This window comes from Trachurus japonicus, chromosome 6 (genome assembly GCF_045865225.1).
Source record: "Trachurus japonicus isolate A0001 chromosome 6, Traja_1.0".
NCBI lineage: Eukaryota > Metazoa > Chordata > Actinopteri > Carangiformes > Carangidae > Trachurus > Trachurus japonicus.
This window is the reverse complement of record NC_140912.1, coordinates 37,774,087-37,796,699: the sequence shown is the minus strand read 5'-3', so window position 1 is coordinate 37,796,699 and position 22,613 is coordinate 37,774,087. Positions and strand designations below refer to the sequence as shown.

The 22,613-nt window shown below is 41.1% G+C and overlaps 1 protein-coding gene across 1 annotated transcript; it reads right to left on the bottom strand.

The window, feature by feature from the left end:
- Positions 1–3,267: 3,267 nt before the first annotated feature.
- tph2 (tryptophan hydroxylase 2 (tryptophan 5-monooxygenase)) lies at positions 3,268–22,291 on the bottom strand. Its single transcript, XM_085780660.1, has 11 exons — positions 22,080–22,291; positions 19,753–19,887; positions 18,326–18,513; positions 17,186–17,312; positions 16,059–16,126; positions 14,265–14,461; positions 10,921–11,056; positions 8,623–8,749; positions 7,997–8,092; positions 7,018–7,151; positions 3,268–3,490 (listed from the first exon to the last, which is right to left on the bottom strand). Exons 1-11 carry the CDS (start codon positions 22,251–22,253, stop codon positions 3,316–3,318), a joined length of 1,557 nt encoding a protein of 518 aa, XP_085636786.1. The 5' UTR covers positions 22,254–22,291; the 3' UTR covers positions 3,268–3,315.
- Positions 22,292–22,613: the final 322 nt, after the last annotated feature.

The following is a 22,613-nucleotide window of genomic DNA, read 5'->3' as shown; positions in this document are numbered from 1 at the left end:
ACTCACCCTCATGTTGACTAAGGGCTGGAAGAAGTTTCAGAGTCCTCCGTCCCTTCTCTGAGTTACAGGGGGTCTTAGCGTAGCAGTGCATTTCAAAGCAACGGTTGTAAAGGGACACCAGAGCTCTTCGTAAAAAAACACACACAAAAAAACATCCAAATACCTCCATGCTGCTCGTATGTAATGTCCGTCTTGTGCTGAAGCCCCAAATTGCGTAATTGTCCCGAAAAAAATGAAATAAGTCCACATTCCAAGCATGTTTGTAGCATTAGCTCTGTGTCTGTTGTCCGGTCTTCCGCTGCCAGCGCGCATGCGCAACCAGACTGAGACTCGAGTCGGTCTCAGTGCGAACTTTGCGCATGCGCGCTGGCAGCGGAAGACCGGACAACAGACACAGAGCTAATGCTACAAACATGCTTGGAATGTGGACTTATTTCATTTTTTTCGGGACAATTACGCAATTTGGGGCTTCAGCACAAGACGGACATTACATACGAGCATCATGGAGGTATTTGGATGTTTTTTTGTGTGTGTTTTTTTACGAAGAGCTCTGGTGTCCCTTTACAACCGTTGCTTTGAAATGCACTGCTACGCTAAGACCCCCTGTAACTCAGAGAAGGGACGGAGGACTCTGGAACTTCTTCCAGCCCTTAGTCAACATGAGGGTGAGTAGATAATGAGCGAAATATCATTCTAGGGTGAACTATCCCTTTAAGTGAAATAAATGAATAAAAAATGAAAAGTTGTTTGAATATGAGCAAAAAATTATTAACTAAAAAGCAAACTTCATCATAATCATCTTCATCACATGAGCTGCAAATCTTCACAACACACAGGAAGTGTTTCCAGGGGACACTAAAGAGTGACGGACCTGTGTGGAATAGAAAACCAAGGGGGTGGATCTGACTACACGCAGGCGTAGCTCACAGTCGGCCATATGAGGACGGGCAACTGTCTCTGACTCTGGCTGCAGTTACAGTGCAGTAGATGGTGATCCAGTCATCTGCACTAAAAAAATGATTCATAACTCTGTGAAAAATAAATCAGTATGTAGCTATTACTTCAACTATTTGCATAACGTCACTATAATGTTACTTTTACAAAAAAAATACATTATTAAAATGATCCGTGATTCTAAATATGCTGCATTATAACTGCATAAACGTTCATAAAAATCAAACCGTTTTGAAATCGGACAAAAACTGAGCAAGTTGTGGTCGTTATAGCAGAACATGCACCATAGGCTTAATGCTCTGAGGGAGAGAGTTGACCTTACCAAGATGGCCGCCGTACTGGCTACGCTTTGTCATTGGGAAACAGCTGCGGGTGAGTCATCTAGTCTTCTTATATATATCTATGCACCTGCCTGTAGTCAGATCTAACGCCTTGGGTTTTTATGACTCAACTTGATCTGTTAGCTGTTAGCATCCAGGTCCGTCTCTTGTTGGCGTCCCCTTGGAAACACTTCCTGTGTGCTACGGCTCTGGTGTCAGACTGAGCAAGAGGTTCGGTGTGTGTGTGTGAGAGTGTGTTGAGGTGTGTGTGTGTGTGTGTGTGTGTCTCCAGATGAAGAAGGACAAGCAGAGACGGAGGAGTCTTTGCACAAACAACAACAACACACTGAAGCCTTTAATGATCAGTTTAACACGCGTGTTCTCTGACCCGACATCTGTCACCGCCACACGCTACACGCTAACGGTGCTGGTCTCAGGTCAGTCCGGTCAACCACATCTGATCAATAATTAAAGATCCAGAAGGTCAGAAGATAAAGTGTCTGCTGCTGCTACAGGACAGGTACAGTTAGAATGATGCTTATTATTATTATAATATATAGGCCTATATATATATATATTTATTATTATAAACTAGGGGTGTGACGATACACTCATCTCACGAGACGAGACACGAGATTGGGTTCACGAGAACGAGACGAGACGAGATTTTAAAAAACTATACAATGACAATACCTGACTGGACCAACAGACTTTTATTTAACCGAGTTGCACATGCATTTTGAAATGTTTTATTATAACTAGGGCCGGGACTCGATTAAAAAAATGTATCGAATTAATTAGAGGCTTTGTAATTAATTAATCGCATATAAATATTTGACCTGAGAACAGTGAGAAGCATTTTTTTTTCACATGGATTGTAGTATACCATTGAATGACTGAATACATAAGCTTAAGCATTCAAGGTGGTACTTAACCAAGACCAACAGACTAGGGATGCAAATTATCCATTAAAGCAGAAGTAAGTGATATATTTGTGTTAATATAAGTCTTAAATAGTTATATCTTCCGACAGCAATCACTTCTATAGAGTGTTTGGTCTGAAACACGGGTCTGTCAGTCACTCTGCTCTGCTCTGAGCCGAAGAGAAAACATTTATCGTATCCTACAGTTTTTATCCAATGAGGAGAGAGAACGGCATGCAGGGCTGTGTGTGCAGCCAAGGGACGCCGTGAATGTGGCGACGTAGGGACGAGGACTGTTATGGTGCGTTCAAGGAAACTCGTATTTTTCCGACCTGTGAAGTGGTACCAGTTCGATCTGGTACGAGTTCACGGGTCAGAAGTTACGAGTGGCCGTTATAGTGACTTTCACCGGTAAAACAGGTCGGAGAAACACGAGTGGGTTGTCTGGAACGCTACAAAGTCGTAAGTCGTGACTTGAAGCTGTAATTTACGATTTCAAAAGCCTGCCTCGAACGCAGCATTAGCCAAAACCACCGGACCACTTACTTCTGCTTTAATTCATTAATGGATATTTGATACATACAGATTAAATGGTCTTTCCTTCCAATACACTATGATGATTACTGTAGTATTTAACTAGGGTACTTAATTAGGGTTATTAAAAACTCATGCTTACATCATGCATGTAAAGAGTTATAATTTATAACTCTTTACATAATTACATAGTTATAATTTATAACTCTTTAGCCTACATGCATGATGTAAGCATGAGTTTTTAATAAACTTCTTCTTCCACAAATTGAAACTAAAACTAAAACTTATAAAAGTTAAAATAAAATAAATAAAACTAAATACTCCTTTCTTTTTTTGTGCAGTGTTTCCTCTAGGATTTTTTTTAAGTAGTGGCAGCGACCCCCCAGATTTTTAACGCAACGAGAAATATCGTCAAGTTTAATCTCGCAAAATCTCGTCACACCCCTGTTATAAACTAAGTGATGGTGTCTGAAGCAGAAGAACAGGAGAGAACAGCTGACAGAAGCCACATGGACACAGGTGATGATGTTCTGCTGCTGCTGCTGCTGCTGCTGATGTCACAGACGGCCTCGGCCAATCAGAGCTCAGATGCCCATGTAGGTGTTCATCTTGCCCAGCGCGTCGCAGACGGTGGTGAGGTCGCTGCGCAGGTCCTGCACCACGGCCTCGACGCTGCGCGTGTCCTTCAGCAGGTCGATGCTCTGGGTGTACGGGTTGTAGTAGACGGAGAACGGCCGCTGGATCGACTTGGCAAACTCCCTGACGCACACACACACACACACACACACACACACACACACACACACACACACATCATGAGTTTCATCTCACACCTCGGTGACGTTCGTGAGATGATTTTCGATGGAAAAAAAGCATCATTGTGAATATAAACTGCTTTTTTACACTGCAAAAACCCAAAATCTTTCCAAGAATATTTGTCTCATTTCTAGTCAAAACTAATCTCTTTCCACTTAAAATAAGACTCATCACCTAAAGATCAGCTTGTTTTTAGATCATTTTCACTTGTTTCAAACTAATTTTCACTTGAAATAAGTTTTTTTTTGTGTGTATATATTTCCCTCTTCTTTTTTTTCCCTCTGTGTGGGATAAGAGGTGTGTTTTGTTTTTGTTTTTGTTTACTCGAGTCATTTTTCTTTTGGATTCTTATTATTTTGCATATGTTTGCTTAATTTCATTTAAAAATGGTCGACATGTGTCTATGTATTATTTTACACTGTATTTACTGACCATGTTGTCAACTAATTGTCAGACCTGGTGGTGTTTCATTCACCCACGCCCATGGGTGGATCCTGTGTATCTACTTAATGAACACCTGTAACACCTTTGGGGAGCTCATACAGTGTTGCGAGTCCTTTCCTGTTTTTGATTTTCACTTGAAATAAGTAGAAAAATCTGCCAGTGAAAGCAGGTTTTTTGTGCTTGTAATAAGGAAGAGAAACTTGCTCCACTGGTAACACGTCACAGTTTAATCCAGAGTCTGTGGTCAGTTTATAACGCTTGTTATGAAATTTGCTGCAAAGTTTGTTTTTGGAGAAGTGCAGAGTCTGTGTGAGCCGCGACCGGGGACCGTGGCAGCGACTGTAACAGCAGCAGCAGCCGCTCTACTGAGCTGATCTGCCGGGGCCGAGCTCCGTCCTCATCCCGGGGGAGAAAACGAGCCAAGTAACATATCCGCATGCTTTTAGAGGTTTACTGCTGGCTGGTTCAATTCTTTTTAGGAGATTAATGTTGGTCTCATTGATGAAATTCAACAACTGTGGCAAGTTTTTCTTTCTTATTACAAGCACAAAAAAACTTGCTCCACTGGCAGATTTTTCTACTTATTTCAAGTGAAAATTTCTTTGAAACAAGTGAAAATGATCTAAAAACAAGTTAATTTTTAGGTGATGAGTCTTATTTTAAGTGGAAAGAGATTAGTTTAGACTAGAAATGAGACATTTTGACAAGAAATAAGACAAATATTCTTGGAAAGATTTTGAGTTTTTGCAGTGTAAACTCATTTTTTTCCCTCCTAAATGTTTTCCTCGCATTTCTGTCTTTGTTGATGAAACATTCCTGAGCTCGACAGTCGACTAGTCAGGTCTACCCAGGAAGCTAGAGTCAACAGAGCTACGTGATGAAAACACACGTTAGCACTGCTCTCTCATATTAACAGAGTTATACACACTCAGTGTTGTGTGGTGAGGAACTGGTGGATGTTGCAAAGCATGTGTAGTGATATTTTGAGCATCATCTAGAGGCCAAAGTCACGGTTTTAAAGTTCTGCCCCCATTACTTCTCTGTTTACCTACAGTGTAGCTAACTAGCAGCTAGCAGCTAGCAGGAGCAGAGCTAGGTCCTGGCTGCACAGATTGTTCTCGGATTTTTTCCTATGGTCACACTCGGGGACCTAGAGCTGTAGAGCGTTAGGGGAGACCGGGGTTGGTTGGCTACAGGGGTTGGTTGGCACACCCCTGTTTTCTGGCCTCCTGTTGGTCACAGACTCACAAATGTGACATCAAAATGATCATCTTTTTGAGCTGCACTTATCTAGTTTGTTAAAACATCTGAAGCTCACTCACTTTTTTGCTGAGGGCAAAAAATCTGTTTTTTAGTACCAAAAGTAAAAAATTGCCCCCCGCACTTAAAGTGTTATAAAATTGCTTTGGATAAAGATATTGGAAATGTGTTACTTCCAGTTTGTAGAGATAGGAGTCAGCTTCAATTTGATATGAAACTTGAAAGTCTTTGATGAGTGATGTTAACTGGGCAACATTATATATTCACAAAAGTGGGTTTGTTTTGGTCGGGGTTGGTTGGCACACTCATGTCGGGGTTGGTTGGCACACACAAACCAACCCCAAAATGCAGTATACATATATTAAATGTGATTAAACATAATTTCATACAATTCAGTGCACTGAGTGCAAGAAATGGGCACATGATTTATGCAGTGAAATGGGCCACAAAACCTGTATATGCCAATACTGTAATTCCAGTGATTTTATATAGGCCTTAATGTAAATAATCTGCTTCCACCCCACACAGCAAATCTAAAACACAGTGAGATGGAAAGACATAAAAATACAAAGAGGTGATATGCTATATTTAAGAATAAATTATATGTTCATTGAATATTTTCTCTTAAAAAAAAAAAAGAAGAAGCTCAAATCATTTACTGTTTGATGTTCTGTGTACGTGTTATCTTGTTCGTGGCCTTAAATGCCCTGTTTTAGTGTTATACGCATGCACTATGCTATCTCCTTAAATTTGAATATATTGGAATTAAATTTCCAATTTATTATTATATTGGTTGCTTCATCCATTCATTTTTACATTGTGCCAACCAACCCCATGAAGTGTGCCAACCAACCCCGTGTCGGGGCTGGTTGGCACAAGTGCGCAGTATGATTTTATTCATAAATAAATTGATTTTAGAATATAACTGTGGACATGGAAATGTGTTTAGTTAAAGCTGACACTTTAACCTTTCATTTGATGCTGGTTTGAGTATTCTCACATAAATGATGCCAGAGTGCTATGGCAAAGAGTGAAAAGTGTGCCAACCAACCCCGGTCTCCCCCTACTTAGAAAATGACCGGAATTCTCCTTTAACTTCACCCCATGTTGTAGGCCTATATTTGATTTTTTTCTTAGGAAACTATCAGCCCTCTATGGGTTTCCGACCTCACCTGCACATCGTTTTTTTATATAATTCACTCTTTATAGAGTGATTTGCATCAAATGTTAACAGTTTTATTTTATGTGCAAATATATCTAGTCGCTAACAGTAACTAAATCAGGGTGTACCAGGTTTTATTATACTCTAATTGTTTCAATAGTCTCAGGTTTCACCCTGTGGTACAAGATGTGGCCCTGGAACATGTATGAATCCACCCACTGTTTGACTCTACAAATAGAGCACAGGTGTGTGATTTGCCCCTTAAGACAGACTGAAGATGGCTGTGTAGGCCGAAACGTTTTTGTCTTACTTATTATAGATTATAGGCTATATTATTATTATATATATTATTTTTGTTTCTTTATTTTATTTTATCACCATGGTTGCACTTTTTTGTTGTTTGATGGACCATTAAATCTTTGTTGCATCCGTTAATCTCTGGTGGACATTGCCATTTTTGATCAGTGTGCGAGCCTTTTCCTCCTATTGCTCTCAAATGTGCAAATAAATAAAATAAAAAGTATCACAATAAACCACCAAGAGAAGCTGAAGCAGCTGCACCAGGACCTGAGACCAGGACCAGGACCAGGACTCTGAGTCTCACCTCATCTTCTCCTTGGCCTCCTCGAAGCTCTCGGAGACGAAGTAGACGTCCTGGAAGGTGGTGATGAGACACTCCTGGGTGCAGGTCGTCCTCGGCTCGAACGTCTTCACACACGCCTGGTCCGACAGGGCATGCTGGGAAAAAATGGGGCATTGTGCAATCAGAATTAATTTAATCTTGCACTCATCACTTTAGCACATAGCACTTTAATTAGCACTGTAGCACTTTGTAACTGTTCTGTAATCTCTTGGTCCCCTTAATACCTTTATACGAATGTTGTTCATGTCATATATGTTTGTGTGTCAGATGTCAAGGTGTTATCATGATGCATTGTTCTATTGTCCCAGTCCTGCCTCTTGTACTTTTATCTTCATTGTTTTTATGTTTAACATCAACCTGCCAATGGGACTGGGGAGGGAAATGAGCCACTTGGCAACAACCTCACATATTTACACAACAGTGTTCATTAATATGTAGCTACTGTTCCCCGTTTTAAAAATAAATAAATCTGAATCTGAATCTGAAAAAGCAACAGCAGACAGGAAGTGGAGGGTTCACAGTGTCTCAGTTAATTTAAAGCAGAAGTCAGTGATCCAGTGGTTTTGTCTAACTTCCTGTCAGCAGATGGAGTTAGCAGTCCCCGCCCTCGTCCCTACGTCACCACATTCACACACAGAGAGGACTGCCCCTTTATGCCGTTCTCTCTCCTCATTGGATAAAGGTTGTAGGATACAAGGAAAGTTTTCTCCTGGGCTCAGAGCAGAGCAGAGTGACTGACAGACCCGTGTTTCAGACCAAACACTCTATAGAAGTGATTGCTGTCGGAAGATACAACTATTTAAGACTTAGATTAACACAAACATTCACCTTACTTCTGCTTTAATATGATGTAGGATGTTGATATAAAACCGGTTTAGAATAAGTTATAATATAATATAACATAATATAATATAATATAATATAATATGATGGTAGTTACCCTGAGTTCTCCTATAGACGACAGCAGTCCAGCTCCGTACGCTCTCAGCTGACCGTCCTGTTTGCAGAGGCCGAACTCGATGGTGAAGAAGTAGCACTGTTCACACACAGAGACACTGTTCAATCAATCAATCAATCAATCAATTTGTTTATTTCGGGCATGTCAATTTAAATCATCATCATCACACTTCAATAATACAATACACATGGCCGAAAGGGAAAGCAGGAGAAGCAAAAGCTGATCTAGTCCCGCCCCCGTTACCCACAGAATAAAAATCTTTATCGTAATCTTTTCTTTTCTTTAGCTTTTTTACATTTTGACATAACATGTTCCAGCAGTAGGTAGTTTACAGAGCTGCAGTCTTTATTTGTCCGTCATGAGTGAACAACAGTCTCATCTTGTAGCCTGACATGTCACAAAGTCACAGAGTCCCAGAATGGTCCAATCGACAGAGAGCAAAAGTCCAGTGTACTTATTATTTGTTGGGATGGTGTGAGAGCCCTTTTATGCCATTTTTCTTTTATTCATCCATCTCCTCTGCAGCCTTCGCCGCGTTTAACTTGGCCATATCCTCCTGACACACACACACACTCCTCAGCTCCATACACACCTGGACAGTCACTCACCGTGGCCAGTTTCTGGACGTCCTCGTCCGACGCGCCCAGCGACGCCAGGCCGATCTCCTGGGAGAACTGGGCGAAGCGCGGGTCGGCGAGCAGCGGCACGTGGCCCAGCAGCTCATGACACGTGTCCCTGAAACAACCAGTCATGGTTACTAATAAATAAGATATTTAATGAGCAAACAGCATCTAAAGTTGGTGTTGGGGAGAATGTTTAGTTGAGTTTATTGTTATATAGGGGAGACCGGGGTTGGTTGGCACACTTTTCACTCTTTGCCATAGCACTCTGGCATCATTTATGTGAGAATACTCAAACCAGCATCAAATGAAAGGTTAAAGTGTCAGCTTTAACTAAACACATTTCCATGTCCACAGTTATATTCTAAAATCAATTTATTTATGAATAAAATCATACTGCGCACTTGTGCCAACCAGCCCCGACACGGGGTTGGTTGGCACACTTCATGGGGTTGGTTGGCACAATGTAAAAATGAATGGATGAAGCAACCAATATAATAATAAATTGGAAATTTAATTCCAATATATTCAAATTTAAGGAGATAGCATAGTGCATGCGTATAACACTAAAACAGGGCATTTAAGGCCACGAACAAGATAACACGTACACAGAACATCAAACAGTAAATGATTTGAGCTTCTTTTTTTTTTTTTTTAAAGAGAAAATATTCAATGAACATATAATTTATTCTTAAATATAGCATATCACCTCTTTGTATTTTTATGTCTTTCCATCTCACTGTGTTTTAGATTTGCTGTGTGGGGTGGAAGCAGATTATTTACATTAAGGCCTATATAGAATCACTGGAATTACAGTATTGGCATATACAGGCTTTGTGGCCCATTTCACTGTATAAATCATGTGCCCATTTCTTGCACTCAGTGCACTAAATTGTATGAAATTATGTTTAATCACATTTAATATATGTATACTGCATTTTGGGGTTGGTTTGTGTGTGCCAACCAACCCCGACATGAGTGTGCCAACCAACCCCGACCAAAATAAACCCACTTTTGTGAATATATGATGTTGCCCAGTTAACATCACTCATCAAAGACTTTCAAGTTTCATATCAAATTGAAGCCGACTCCTATCTCTACAAACTGGAAGTAACACATGTCCAATATCTTTATCCAAAGCAATTTTATAACACTTTAAGTGCGGGGGGCAATTTTTTACTTTTGGTACTAAAAAACAGATTTTTTGCCCTCAGCAAAAAAGTGAGTAATTTTCAGATGTTTTAACAAACTAGATATATGCAGCTCAAAAAGATGATCATTTTGATGTCACATTTGTGAGTCTGTGACCAACAGGAGGCCAGAAAACAGGGGTGTGCCAACCAACCCCTGTAGCCAACCAACCCCGGTCTCCCCTACATTCATATACAAATGTATTTTGCTATGTGAGTATTTAACTGAACTAATTGTGGTTGATTAAGGGATAGTTCAATATTTTAGTCAAATTGGCCCATTGCCATAATCCCTATAGTCATAGCAGTAGGTTCGTTACCTTTAATTGTCGGTGCAAGCTGTTTTTAGAACGGCGGAGCAGAGCCGTGAGCTGCTCAGAGCTACGCTACGGAGGCTCATTATGGGATTTCTTGGTTTCCCTCATCATCAAACTCATCAAATACACAATCCAACAACTCCACAACGCTCTGGTGGACAAGTTGTGAGCTGCACATTCACCACGCTATGAGATAATAACACAACGTTACCACACAGAGTTGTTGTAGAGGGAAATACAGAGACTGTTGATGAAAAACTGTCCCTGAAGGCAACGTGCATCAGCGGTTTTGCATGAATTTCCCTCTAAAACAACTCTGTGTGGTAACGTTGTGTTATTATCTCATAGCGTGGTGAATGTGCAGGTCACAACTTGTCCACCAGAGCGTTGTGGAGTTGTTGGATTGTGTATTTGATGAGTTTGATTGATGCGCTTGCACCAACAACTAAAGGTAACGAACCTACTGCTATGACTATAGGGATTATGGCAATGGGCCCATTTGACAAAATGTTGAACTATCCCTTTAAAGTGTAGGATGTTATATAGATTACACATAGTTTTTCAGTCCATCAACTGGTCGAATAAAAGCCGTTTATCTGGAACTACCTGGAGGGATACTGAGTGAGTTGGTTAGTTCTAGATAAACGGAGGTTAAAGGGCGAGGCTGAGTAATTTAACATATTTGAGCATTTTAGGTGACATCACACAGGTGAGAGAGAGGGAGAGAGGTGTGTGTGTGTGTGTGTGTGTGTGTGTGTGTGTGTGTGTGTGTTACTCACGGTTCAGGTGTGTAGAGTGGGTCGGTGCTGTGTCTGACGTACTGGGTGCAGTTGAAGACCCGGTAGGCCAGACCGGCCAGGAAGTCTCTGGGGGACAGGTAGCCCGCTACCGGCCGCACGCTGAAGCCTGAGCGCTCTGACACACACACACACACACACACACACGCACACACACACACACACACACACACACACATTGAAGAAGTTTCATCTTCCTGTAACTTCTCCACATTTTATCTCATTACAGCCACAAACTGAAAAGTGTTTTATTGTGTTTTATTGTGACAGAGCAACACAGTAGAGCGTCACTAGGTGTGTTTCCATCTCCCCTAGAAATGTGCAAAACCTAAATATCACAATAAAAAACTGGTGATGGAAACACTCACTACCCAGGAATCCCTTATTCATAGCTGCCGCCGCACTAATATATAATATAATAATAATAAATACAGATTTTTGCTAAATCAAAGCGATCTTTCTGAAATTTCTAAAAAAAAGTCCAGTTTCTATTTGCAGATGTTTCCATTGAAAGGTGTTTTTGTGAATGGGCTGTAAATCTGGTAAAGTCTAGTCTCACGATATCCAATAGTTCTCTTAAAGCAGAAGTAAGTGATATATTTGTGTTAATCTAAGTCTTAAATAGTTGTATCTTCCGACAGCAATCACTTCTATAGAGTGTTTGGTCTGAAACACGGGTCTGTCAGTCACTCTGCTCTGCTCTGAGCCCAGGAGAAAACTTTCCTTGTATCCTACAACCTTTATCCAATGAGGAGAGAGAACGGCATAAAGGGGCAGTCCTCTCTGTGTGTGCAGCCAAGGGATGCGCCTGAATGTGGTGACGTAGGGACGAGGACTGTTATGGTGCATTCAAGGAAACTCGTATCTTTCCGACCGTGAAGTGGTACCAGTTGGATCTGGTACGAGTTCACGGGTCAGAAGTTACGAGTGGCCGTTATAGTGACTTTCACAGGTAAAACAGGTCGGAGAAACACGAGTGGGTTGCCTGGAACGCTACAAAGTCGTAAGTCGTGACTTGAAGCTGTAATTTACGGTTTCAAAAGCCTGCCTGGAACGCAGCATTAGCCAAAACCACCGGATCGCTTACTTCTGCTTTAAATTCTCATCCTGTGAGACTTCACTTTGAGGAAAATGGATGTAAGCGTGTTATTGTTTTTAACAGAAGACAAGGGAGCGCTTGGTTGCTCAAAGGCAAAGCCCTTATCTATATATCATATATTATTTATTACCATTATATTATACTGTATATTAGTGTGGCAGTGGCTGTGAATAAGGGATTCCTGGGTAGTGAGTGTTTCCATCACCAGGTTTTTATCGTGATATTTAGGTTTTGCACATTTCTAGTGGAGATGGAAACACAGCCAGTGTTGCTCTGTCACAATAAAACACTTTTAAATGTGTGGTTTTGGAAAAGTTGAAGGAACTGGGATCAGAGAGAGTCACATGAGCAGCTGAGCTCTCTTGCACCGACTATGTGCCATTTTTGTGACAGTGTCTGTCTATAGAAATGTCTGGCTAACACTTTACAACAAGGGTCCCTTAATTAATGTTAGTTAGTACATTATTAAACATTAATTAACTGTTTACAGATATATTAACAATCATTATTATGTATTACTTAGGATTAGGAAACACATTACAGCACTTTTTAAATTAATGTTGCACTGTATTTAACTTTTAACTTATATCTAGGTTGCTTCTTTGTTGTGTATATTGTCTAGACATTGCAGGATATATTTTGTCATATTTTTCCTCCTTGTATCCTATTTATTTTCTTTAACTAAGTTATTTTTCTCTGGAGCGGCCTGGCCGAATAATTTCCTTTGGGATGAATAAAGTTCTATCTAATCTAATCTAATCTAACATTAATTAATGTAGCCGATTAGTAAGCAGTTAATTAATGTTTACTACTCAAAGTTAGTTAATAAATTATTAAATAATAACAAAAGTTGAATAATGTAATTAGTTATCATTATGTATGCATTACTCAGCATTAATTAACACATTAGTTTATATATTATTATTATTAATGCTTACTAACAAACGTTAATTAAGGGACCCTTAGTGTAAAGTGTTACCGTTGTCTGTTTTTAGATTGTGTCTGTTCTTAGCTTTTATATTTATTTACTTTAATCTGGGACTTGGGGACAGATTTCGTTCCGTCAGGTCTAACATGTGGTGGCCCTGAAGTGCAAAACACAACGGCAAATCAGACAACAACGACAAAAGAGAAAACACAACGGCAAAAGAGAAAACACAACACAAAAAGAGAAAACACAACACAAAAAGAGAAAACACAACGGCAAAAGAGAAAACACAACACAAAAAGAGAAAACACAACACAAAAAGAGAAAACACAACGGCAAAAGAGAAAACACAACACAAAAAGAGAAAACACAACACAAAAAGAGAAAACACAACGGCAAAAGAGAAAACACAACACAAAAAGAGAAAACACAACACAGAAAGAGAAAACACAACGACATTAACCAAACCGGAAAAGGTAGGTACCATCGGCGACATGGATCGTCCTGATTGGACAAAAGAACTGGTCCGTGCTTTGAACCGGAAAGACAACACCGCCAGCACGACAGACAAGCGGGACTAGCACAGAGGCCACTCAGCCTTTATAGAAAATAGTTTGATTTCCTATGTAATGCAGGAGGTGTGATTTTTCTTTCACTGTGATTTGATTTGCACATATGGACAGAAATGTCATTGTATTTGTTCTACATGTTTAATAAAGAAAGTTAAAAAAAAAAAAAAAAACTAGCACAGAGGCCACTATGTATTGCCCAAAATGTTTTGCTTTTGTGTTTTCTGATTTGCCGTTGTTTAGTAATTTGTCGTTGTGTTTTCTGTTTTGTTGTTGTGTTTTCTGATTTGCCGTTGTATTTTCTCTTTTTGTGTTGTGTTTTCTCTTTTGCCGTTGTATTTTCTCTTTTTGTGTTGTGTTTTCTCTTTTTGTGTTGTGTTTTTTCTTTTTGTGTTGTGTTTTCTCTTTTGCCGTTGTGTTTTCTCTTTTTGTGTTGTGTTTTCTCTTTTTGTGTTGTGTTTTCTCTTTTTGTGTTGTGTTTTCTCTTTAGCCGTTGTGTTTTCTCTTTTTGTGTTGTGTTTTTTCTTTTTGCCGTTGTGTTTTCTCTTTTTGTGTTGTGTTTCCTCTTTTGCCGTTGTTGTCTGATTTGCCGTTGTGTTTTGCACTTCAGGGCCACCGTACTAACATGAAGTGGAATGATAATAAATGACTTTGAACTTTGAACTCTGAGAGCTGCTCCAGGTGTGTTGGTCCTGTGATGATGATGATGATGATGATGATGATGACGAACCTCTGAGGAAGAGGGACACGTCCTCCAGCTGTGGGATGTTGTCGTCGCGGTAACCACAGTGCTTGGTGAGCAGCGGCAGGTTCTTGAGGTACTCTCTGCAGGCGTGTGTGGGGTAGAGCTGAGTCAGCTCCCTGAACACCACGCCCCACGTCCTCACCTCCTCCGCCGTGTAGTCGATACGAGGGATGGGCTGCCCGCTGCCATGGCGACAGAGGAGAGAGGACAGGATGTTTTACTGGAGGGCTCACATTCTTTATCTCTTTTTATTTTGTTACTGTCTCTTTTATGGTTGTCTAGTATCACTGTTTTTACATCTAGTATCTCTGTCCTTACATAACTTGTTGTATGTCGCTGTACGTCAAATTAACTGTCATTTTGTGGTACGTCATTGCGTTATGTTGGCCTACTGTCTCTATTCTTTCTTCTTTTGTGTCACTGTTGTTGTATGTGCTTTTATTGTCTATATTTTAATGTTATACTCCTCCTCTCCCTTCCCCTTAGGAGTTATTTCACCTCCTACCAGGCCATTGCCCTAATAAGAATGTATTCTTAGCAATTCTTGCCTGGTTAAATAAAGGTTTACTACTACTACTACTTACTACATTTATTTGTTTCAGTCCAGGAAGTTTCATACAACCGAGTATTAGGGCCACTTTGAGAGGAAAAAAAAAACAGACTTCAAGAATAAAGTCGTACATTTCCTACGAGAAAAAAGTCATGACATTACGAGAATAAAGTCGTCAATTTACGAGAATAAAGTCGATTTACGAGAATAAAGTCGTACATTTCATATGAGAAAAAAGTCATAACATTACAAGAATAAAGTCTTAAATTTCCTACGAGAAAAGGTCATAACATTACGAGAGTAAAGTTGTAAATTTATGAGAATAAAGTTGTACATTTACGAGAATAAAGTCGTACATTTCATACGAGAAAAAAGTCATAACATTACGAGAATAAAGTCGTAAATTTACGAGAATTAAGTCATAAATTTATGAGAATAAAGTCGTACATTTCCTACGAGAAAAAAGTCATAACATTACGAGAATAAAGTCGTAAATTTACGAGAATAAAGTCGTACATTTCATATGAGAAAAAAGTCATAACATTGCGAGAATAAAGTCGTACATTTCATATGAAAAAAAGTCATAACGTTAGGAGAATAAAGTCGTAAATTCACGAGAATAAAGTCGTACATTTCCCAAGAGAAAAAAATCATAACATTGCGAGAATAAAGTTGTACATTTCCTACGAGAAAAAAGTCATAATATTACGAGAATAAAATCGTAAATTTACGACTTTATTCTCGAAGTTTGTGATTTTTTTATTTGTCAATGTGGCTCTAATACTCCTACTCATTTCATTTAACCGTAAAGATTTAATTTGTTACTTACTATGTTCATCCAGAAGGTGGCGCTCTTGAACACCTGATGAACTCTCTCATCATCAATTTTTTTTAATTAACAAACAAAAATTTGCTAAATCTCTTTGTTAAAATCTCTCAATTTAATGAACAACAACAAAAAAATCAACACATCGCTGAGTCATGATGAAAGTTTTGACGTCTTCTTGTTGTTGTTTTATTCACCTTTTTATTTTATCCTGTGTATTTTATTTTGTTCTTTATCCTTTTTGTTCCCATCTTTGACTTATTTATCTTTTCTTTTTGCAATGATTTATTATTGTACAATGTTTTTGACATTTTAATGTGCTGTTCTGCATCAGTGTTGCTGCTGGTTCTGTACAGTATATTAGACTTGCTAAAAGAAAAAGAAAGATGAAGATGAAACTCACAACTTGTAATTCATGGCTACCTCCACGAAGAACTTCCTCCTCTGGCGGTAAACCTCGTCCTTGAAGCCCTGAGAGGAAACACAGTGACCACACGTCGTTTCAGTCTCGCCTTCAACAAAGATGGACGACGTCACCTCTGTGACTCCGCCCACTGAGTTTCTTAGAGCTCGTCCACACAAATAACAGATTTACTGAATCCACACAAGTTTTTTTTATCGTTTCATCCAGACAGAAACAGCGTTTTCAGGGGTAAAAACTGTAATTTTTGGAAACGGCGCCCCCGTCTGGACGCCCAAAAGAGGTCTGTAGTGAAACGATGACGTCATAACCTCTAGACGTGGACGACTGTCGGTCTGAATCTCTCCCGTTAAATCATCGTCATATTTGCTCTGACACGACTCAGTCAACATTTAATCCACTTAAAGGGATAGTTCACCCAAAACTGAAATTAGTCAGTTACTGTAAATAAGTCTATATTTCAAGCTTGTTTGTAGCGGAAGCTCCTCTTCCCACTTCGTCCAAATTTGACGAACCGGGAAGAGGAGCTCCGAGAAGCTTCCGCTATAAAACAAGCTTGAAATATAGACTTATTTAATTTTTTCCGGGACAATTTCACATTTCAGGTTTTCAATACAAGACGGACATTACATACAAGCAGCATGGAGGTATTTGGATGTTTTTTGGTGTGTCTTTTTGTTACGAAGACAGTTGGTATCCATTTGCAACCGTTATATGGACATGCACTGCTACGCCGAGACCCCCTGTAACTCAGAGAAGCCACGGAGGACTCTGAAACTTCTCCCAGCCCTTAGTCCACATGAGGGGGAGGAGGAGATAATGAGTGAAATTTGAATTTTGGGTGAACTATCCCTTTAATGTTTGGAGTTTGAATCCATCCAGCGTCTGACTCCGCCCCCCTAACGCCCAGCTAATCCAAATATGGTCAAAGAGGAGGAGCCTGTGAGGCCCCGCCCCCTCAGTCCTGTTGTGTTGAGTCTCTCACTCTAGTGGTTTAGGAGAGGAACTGCACTGTCTGTGATGGACCGGGAATCGAACCAGCGATCATCTGATTATTATCATGTGACTGGACCGTGTGTGTGTGTGTGTGTGTGTGTGTGTGGACTCACAGGATGGTCGGCGTCCAGCTCCGAGCCGTACATCAGGACCCGGTGGGAACACTGGTCCAGCTCGGAGATCTTCATGGGAAACCAGGGAACGTCGTCGCCATCTGACAGAACAGTGATGATGTCACCGCTGATGTCACAGCCCATAACCACACAGAGTTGTTTTAGAGGGAAATACAGAGACTGTTGATGAAAAACTGTCCCTGAAGGCAACGTGCATCAGCGGTTTTGCATGAATTTCCCTCTAAAACAACTCTGTGTGGTAACGTTGTGTTATTATCTCATAGCGTGGTGAATGTGCAGCTCACAACTTGTCCACCAGAGCGTTGTGGAGTTGTTGGATTGTGTATTTGATGAGTTTGATGGAGGGAAACCAAGAAATCCCATAATGAGCCTCCGTAGCGTAGCTCTGAGCAGCTCACGGCTCTGCTCCGCCGTTCTAAAAATAGCTTGCACCGACAATTAAAGGTAACGAACCTACTGCTATGACTATAGGGATTATGGCAATGGGACAATTTGACAACATGTTGAACTATCCCTTTAAAATCAAAGTTTAATGTATTTTATTTGGTCTGATAAGAAAATAGCTACAAAGAAATTGTTTTTTTAATCAACATTTTCACTCTATTTGCAAAATTACATATACACACCATAAAATTTACAAAACAAAAACTAAACTTTTTTTGTCTTCATTGCAAAAAATCCAAAGCTTTAAATGGTAAATGGTCTGTATTTATATAGCGCTTTACTATACCTGAAACAATACCCAAAGCGCTTAAAGTTTACAGTATATCATACATTGCATTCACCCATTCACACACACATTCACACACTGATGGTGGAAGCTGCCATGCAAGGCGTGAACCTTTAAAAACGTTAGCCTTATGTAACGAATTTGACTTGTGATTTATTGTTGATTTTTTTTTTCATTTATTTGTTCATTTATATTTTTCTCTTTTTTTGATCCCTGCATCATTATCATTATTTTTATGTTTTTGTTTTGTTATTTTCCCAAACTGCATCACCTCCAGCCTTCCTTGTTTCTATTCCCTGTTGCCTTGTTCACGGCTTTGTGTAAATAAAGTTGAGAGAACAAAGTGGGCGTGGCCAGCCCCGCCCGGCGTGGCCTGGTCCAGTTTGAGCCTACCTGCCTCGGCGGCCCAGACGTGCGGCGGCGTGTTGTAGGACAGGATGTGGACCTGGTCCCTCAGACTCTGCAGCAGCTCAGTGAACTCCTTCCTGCTGCAGCTGCAGTCGGCGAAGATCTCCACCTGGTCAGGGACTCGCTTGGAGCGCCGGGACTCGATGTGGTTCAGGTTGACCCGCTTCTCCTGGAGGGAGAGGGGGGGGTGAGGGGGTTCTGGTTCTAAATATGGGTCTGGTTCTGGATGTGGTTGAGGATAACGTTCTGGTTGTATAGAATACAAGAAGACCGATGGAGTCAACTCATCCCAGTTTTCATGCTGGTACCACCACAGCACCTTTATCCACCACTTTATTTTCCCATGATCCATTGCGTCACACCACAACGGAAGTCGGTTTTCAACCCCGTAGTAGCATTCTAGCGAGCGGCTAACTGGTAGCGTTAGCCACCAGTTCTAGCGAGCGGCTAACTGGTAGCGTTAGCCACCAGTTCTAGCGAGCGGCTAACTGGTAGCGTTAGCCACCGGTGTAGGCACCAAATGTGGGGGCTCCAGGCTGCCCAAACCGCCCTGACTAATCTGATGTTTGTCAAGTCTACAAAACTAATTACCGAACAAACACCACCGCTTCTGTGTGCACGCCTCTGCAACTAGTCATGGCCATCGTAGCCGTTAGCTTCGCTGCTGCTAACAGCGAAGCTAACAGCAGCAGCTAAGCTAACAGCAGGACGTCAGCTGTTAAAACCCTCCCGTTGTCGGACACGACATGAAACTACTCCAGTTAGCTCAGTCATGTTGGAACAAAGATATCCGCTGGAGAAAATATTTTTTTCATGGGCTGTTTATTGAGTTATTTAAGACACTGCTAACGGGTAACGGTTAGCCCAGCTAACGTTAATCTAAAATGTAATGAATGGAGTGTCATGGCGACACCCAGCGTCGTTCCCCGGAAAGTGGTGGATACATGTGCCGTCAAAACGGTGAAATTTATGCAAATCTATGCAAATTTGCTCATGTTACCAAAGAATTTCAAAAAACTTGTAATACATTTTTAGTTTGTCTTAATGTAAGTAATCAACTCAGTAATTTTCATGGAGATATCTAAAGGTTAAAATTTTTTACCCTATTCACGTGAGAAACATAATGAATAGGCGTGTAAATGGGACATATTTGGGTATTTTTCTAAACTTTCCCCTAATGGGATTCTTCTGGGCTTTTTTCCCCTCACTCAGGACATGTTGAGGATACAAAACCAGTTGAGTTTGATTCTGTTGCAATTTGTTCAACGTTGACCCCTTTTTTGGCCTAAAATGACTGGACTAGATGTGGTTCTGGATGTGAATCTTTTCAGTAGCTATGTGTCCTGGATGTGGTTCTGGTTGTATAGAAGTGGTTCTGGTTCTGGTTGTGTGTAGTTGTGGTTCTGACCTGGAAGAGCCTCAGGGCCTGGACCAAACATCCGACTTCGTTCTTGAGGGAGAAGACGACGGCGGTCTGCCCCCCCTCCTCGCCGCTCTCCTTCTCTGACTTCTCCTCGATGGGACAGAAGGACGGACGCCGCGACTGGGGAGAGATTACACAACCGGGTCAGAGTCAGAGTGTAGACCAGGACCAGCTCAGACCTGGACCGGGTCAGACCCGGTTCCTCAGGACTACATCAAGTTCTGGACTCAGACTCTCACTCATCACTCATCCTCAGTTTGATCTGGTCCAGGACTCGCCAGTGAAGAGGGGGAGGGGCCACAGTAAGAAATGAGACTGCATCAGTTAGGGTTTAATAAGTTGTTTCCAGCTGAAACATCTTCATCCAGCAGTGATTATCCAATGGGAGGCTCTGACCTGTTAGCTTAGTTAAATCCAAGTGGTGACTTTTCTTTGGACGGACAGTTTATATAAAGAGACAAACAGAATGAGGACGACAACAATAATAACAACTGAACAATAACACAAGACAACAGTGAAAAAGAAAGACAGAGATAGCATTTCCTGAAGAAAATGCGTGTGAATGCTGAAAGCAGCTGAACGCCATTGCTGAAGCAATTCTGAATGAGCTGAAGAAACTGCTGAGGCAATGTTGAAAAAGGCTGAAGCTGAAACACAAAACTTGAAGGCTGAGAGATGAATGTCTTTCTATGGGCGAAAGAAAGAAAGAAAGAAAGAAAGAAAGAAAGAAAGAAAGAAGTAAAAAGACAGAGAAAGGGGTAGAAGAAAGAGAGAAAAAGAGAGAGAAAAGAGACAGAGAGAGTTGGATGGATAGATAGAAAGAGGTGGATAGATAGAGAGATAGAGATAGAGAGGGGTTGAAAGAAAGAAAGAAAGAAAGAAAGAAAGAAAGAAAGAAAGAAAGAAGGAAGGAAGTAAAAAGACAGAGAAAGGGGGTAGAAGAAAGAAAGAAAAAGAGAGAGACAGAGAGAGATGAATGGATAGATAGAAAGAAGTAGATAGATAGAGATAGAAAGAAAGAAAGAAAGAAAGAAAGAAAGAAAGAAAGAAAGAAAGAAAGAAGTAAAAAGACAGAGAAAGGGGTAGAAGAAAGAAAAAGAGAGAGAAAAGATACAGAGAGAGGTGGATGGATAGATAGAAAGAGGTAGATAGATAGAGATAAAGAGGGGTTGAAAGAAAGAAAGAAAGAAAAAAAGACAAAGAGAGGGGTAGAAAGAAAGAAAGAAAGAAGTAAAAAGACAGAAAAAGGGGGTAGAAGAAAGAAAGAAAAAGAGAGAGAAAAGAGACAGAGAGAGGTGGATGGATAGATAGAAAGAGGTAGAAAGAAAGAAAGAAAGAAAGAAAGAAAGAAAGAAAGAAAGAAAGAAAGAAAGAAAGAAAGAAAGAAAGAAGTCAAGTGGCAGGTGGATTAAAGGTCAGATCAGGTGGTAGTGCAATGAGATAAATAATAAATACTGGATAAATGTTACGATAAAGGACCAGGGGGCGGTGCGTGGTGCAGTGGTTAGAGCGGCTGTCCCATGTAGAGGCTACAGTCCTCAACGCAGGCGTCCCCGGTTCAAATCCCGCGTCGGGCAGACCTTTCCTGCATGTCATTCCCCCTCTCTCTGCCTCCCCCTTTCCTGTCTATCTATAGGCTACTGTGTGCTATCAAATAAAGGCAAAAACGCCAAAAATAAAAAAAAATGCTTAGAAAGAGGTAGATAGAGATAGAAAGAAAGAAAGAAAGAAGTAAAAAGACAGAGAGGAGGGGTAGAAAAAAAGAAAGAAAGAAAGAAAGAAAGAAAGAAGTAAAAAGACAGAGAAAGGGGGTAGAAGAAAGAAAGAAAAAGAGAGAAAAAAGACACAGAGAAAGGTGGATGGATAGATAGAAAGAGGTAGATAGATAGAGATAGAGAGGGGTTGAAGAAAGAAAGAAAGAAAGAAAGAAAGAAAGAAAGAAAGAAAGAAAGAAAGAAAGAAAGAGAGAGAAGTCAAGTGGCAGGTGGATTAAAGGTCAGATCAGGTGGTGATGCAATGAGATAAATAATAAATACTGGATAAATGTTAGAATAAAGGACCAGGGGATGGTGTGTGGCGCAGGCGTCCCCGGTTCGAATCCCGCGTCGGGCAGCCCTTTCCTGGCTGCATGTCATTCCCCCTCTCTCTGCCTCCCCCTTTCCTGTCTATCTCTACTGTGTGCTGTCAAATAAAGGTGAAAACGCCAAAAATATATATATACGTATATAAAGAAAAAAAAGGACCCTCTCTTACCATCTGGCCCCCCATGTGGACCAGAACCCCCCCCCCCGCCCCCCCTCTCTCTCTCTTACCATCTGTCCGCCCGTGTGGCGCTGGCGCTGGTGGTCGAACATGGCCGAGTCCAGGGACATGCCCCTCATGCCCCGGCGGGCCCAGTACTTGCTGCTGAACATCATCATGGCCGGCTGCATCTTAGGGACCTGGTCCAGCTCCTTCAGGTCCTTCATCACGTGGGACGAGGCCATGGGGAACCAGTGGGTGTAGGAGTACCAGGGCTCCAGCCTGACGGTCTGCTGCTGGTCCTGGTCCTGGTCCTGGTCCTGGTCCTGGTCCTGGTCCTGGTCCTGGTCCTGGTCCTGGTCCTGGTCCTGGTCCTGGTCCTGACTCTGGAGCTCACTGACAGACTGTCAGCTCCACGCCGGGCCACCGCCGGCTTTATACCGGCACAGCAGAGGGAGGAGGAGGAGGAGGAGATGATGATGCTCCGCCCACTGATGAACACAAGGCAAGGCATCTTTATTTATATAGTCAAAGTCAAAGTCAAAGTCAGCTTTGTTGTCAATTCCACAATATGTACGGGACATAAAGACCCTCGGTGCAGACAG

Excerpts from the sequence above, each read along its gene's own strand:
- tph2 (XM_085780660.1), bottom strand. The coding sequence starts at position 22,253 with ATGGCCTCGTCCCACGTGATGAAGGACCTGAAGGAGCTGGACCAGGTC. Across the intron at positions 19,888-22,079 it reads GCCACACGGGCGGACAGATG|TCGCGGCGTCCGTCCTTCTG; the intron begins GTAAGAGAGAGA and ends ATCTCTCCCCAG. Across the intron at positions 16,127-17,185 it reads AGCTGGACGCCGACCATCCT|GGCTTCAAGGACGAGGTTTA; the intron begins GTGAGTCCACAC and ends GTTTCCTCTCAG.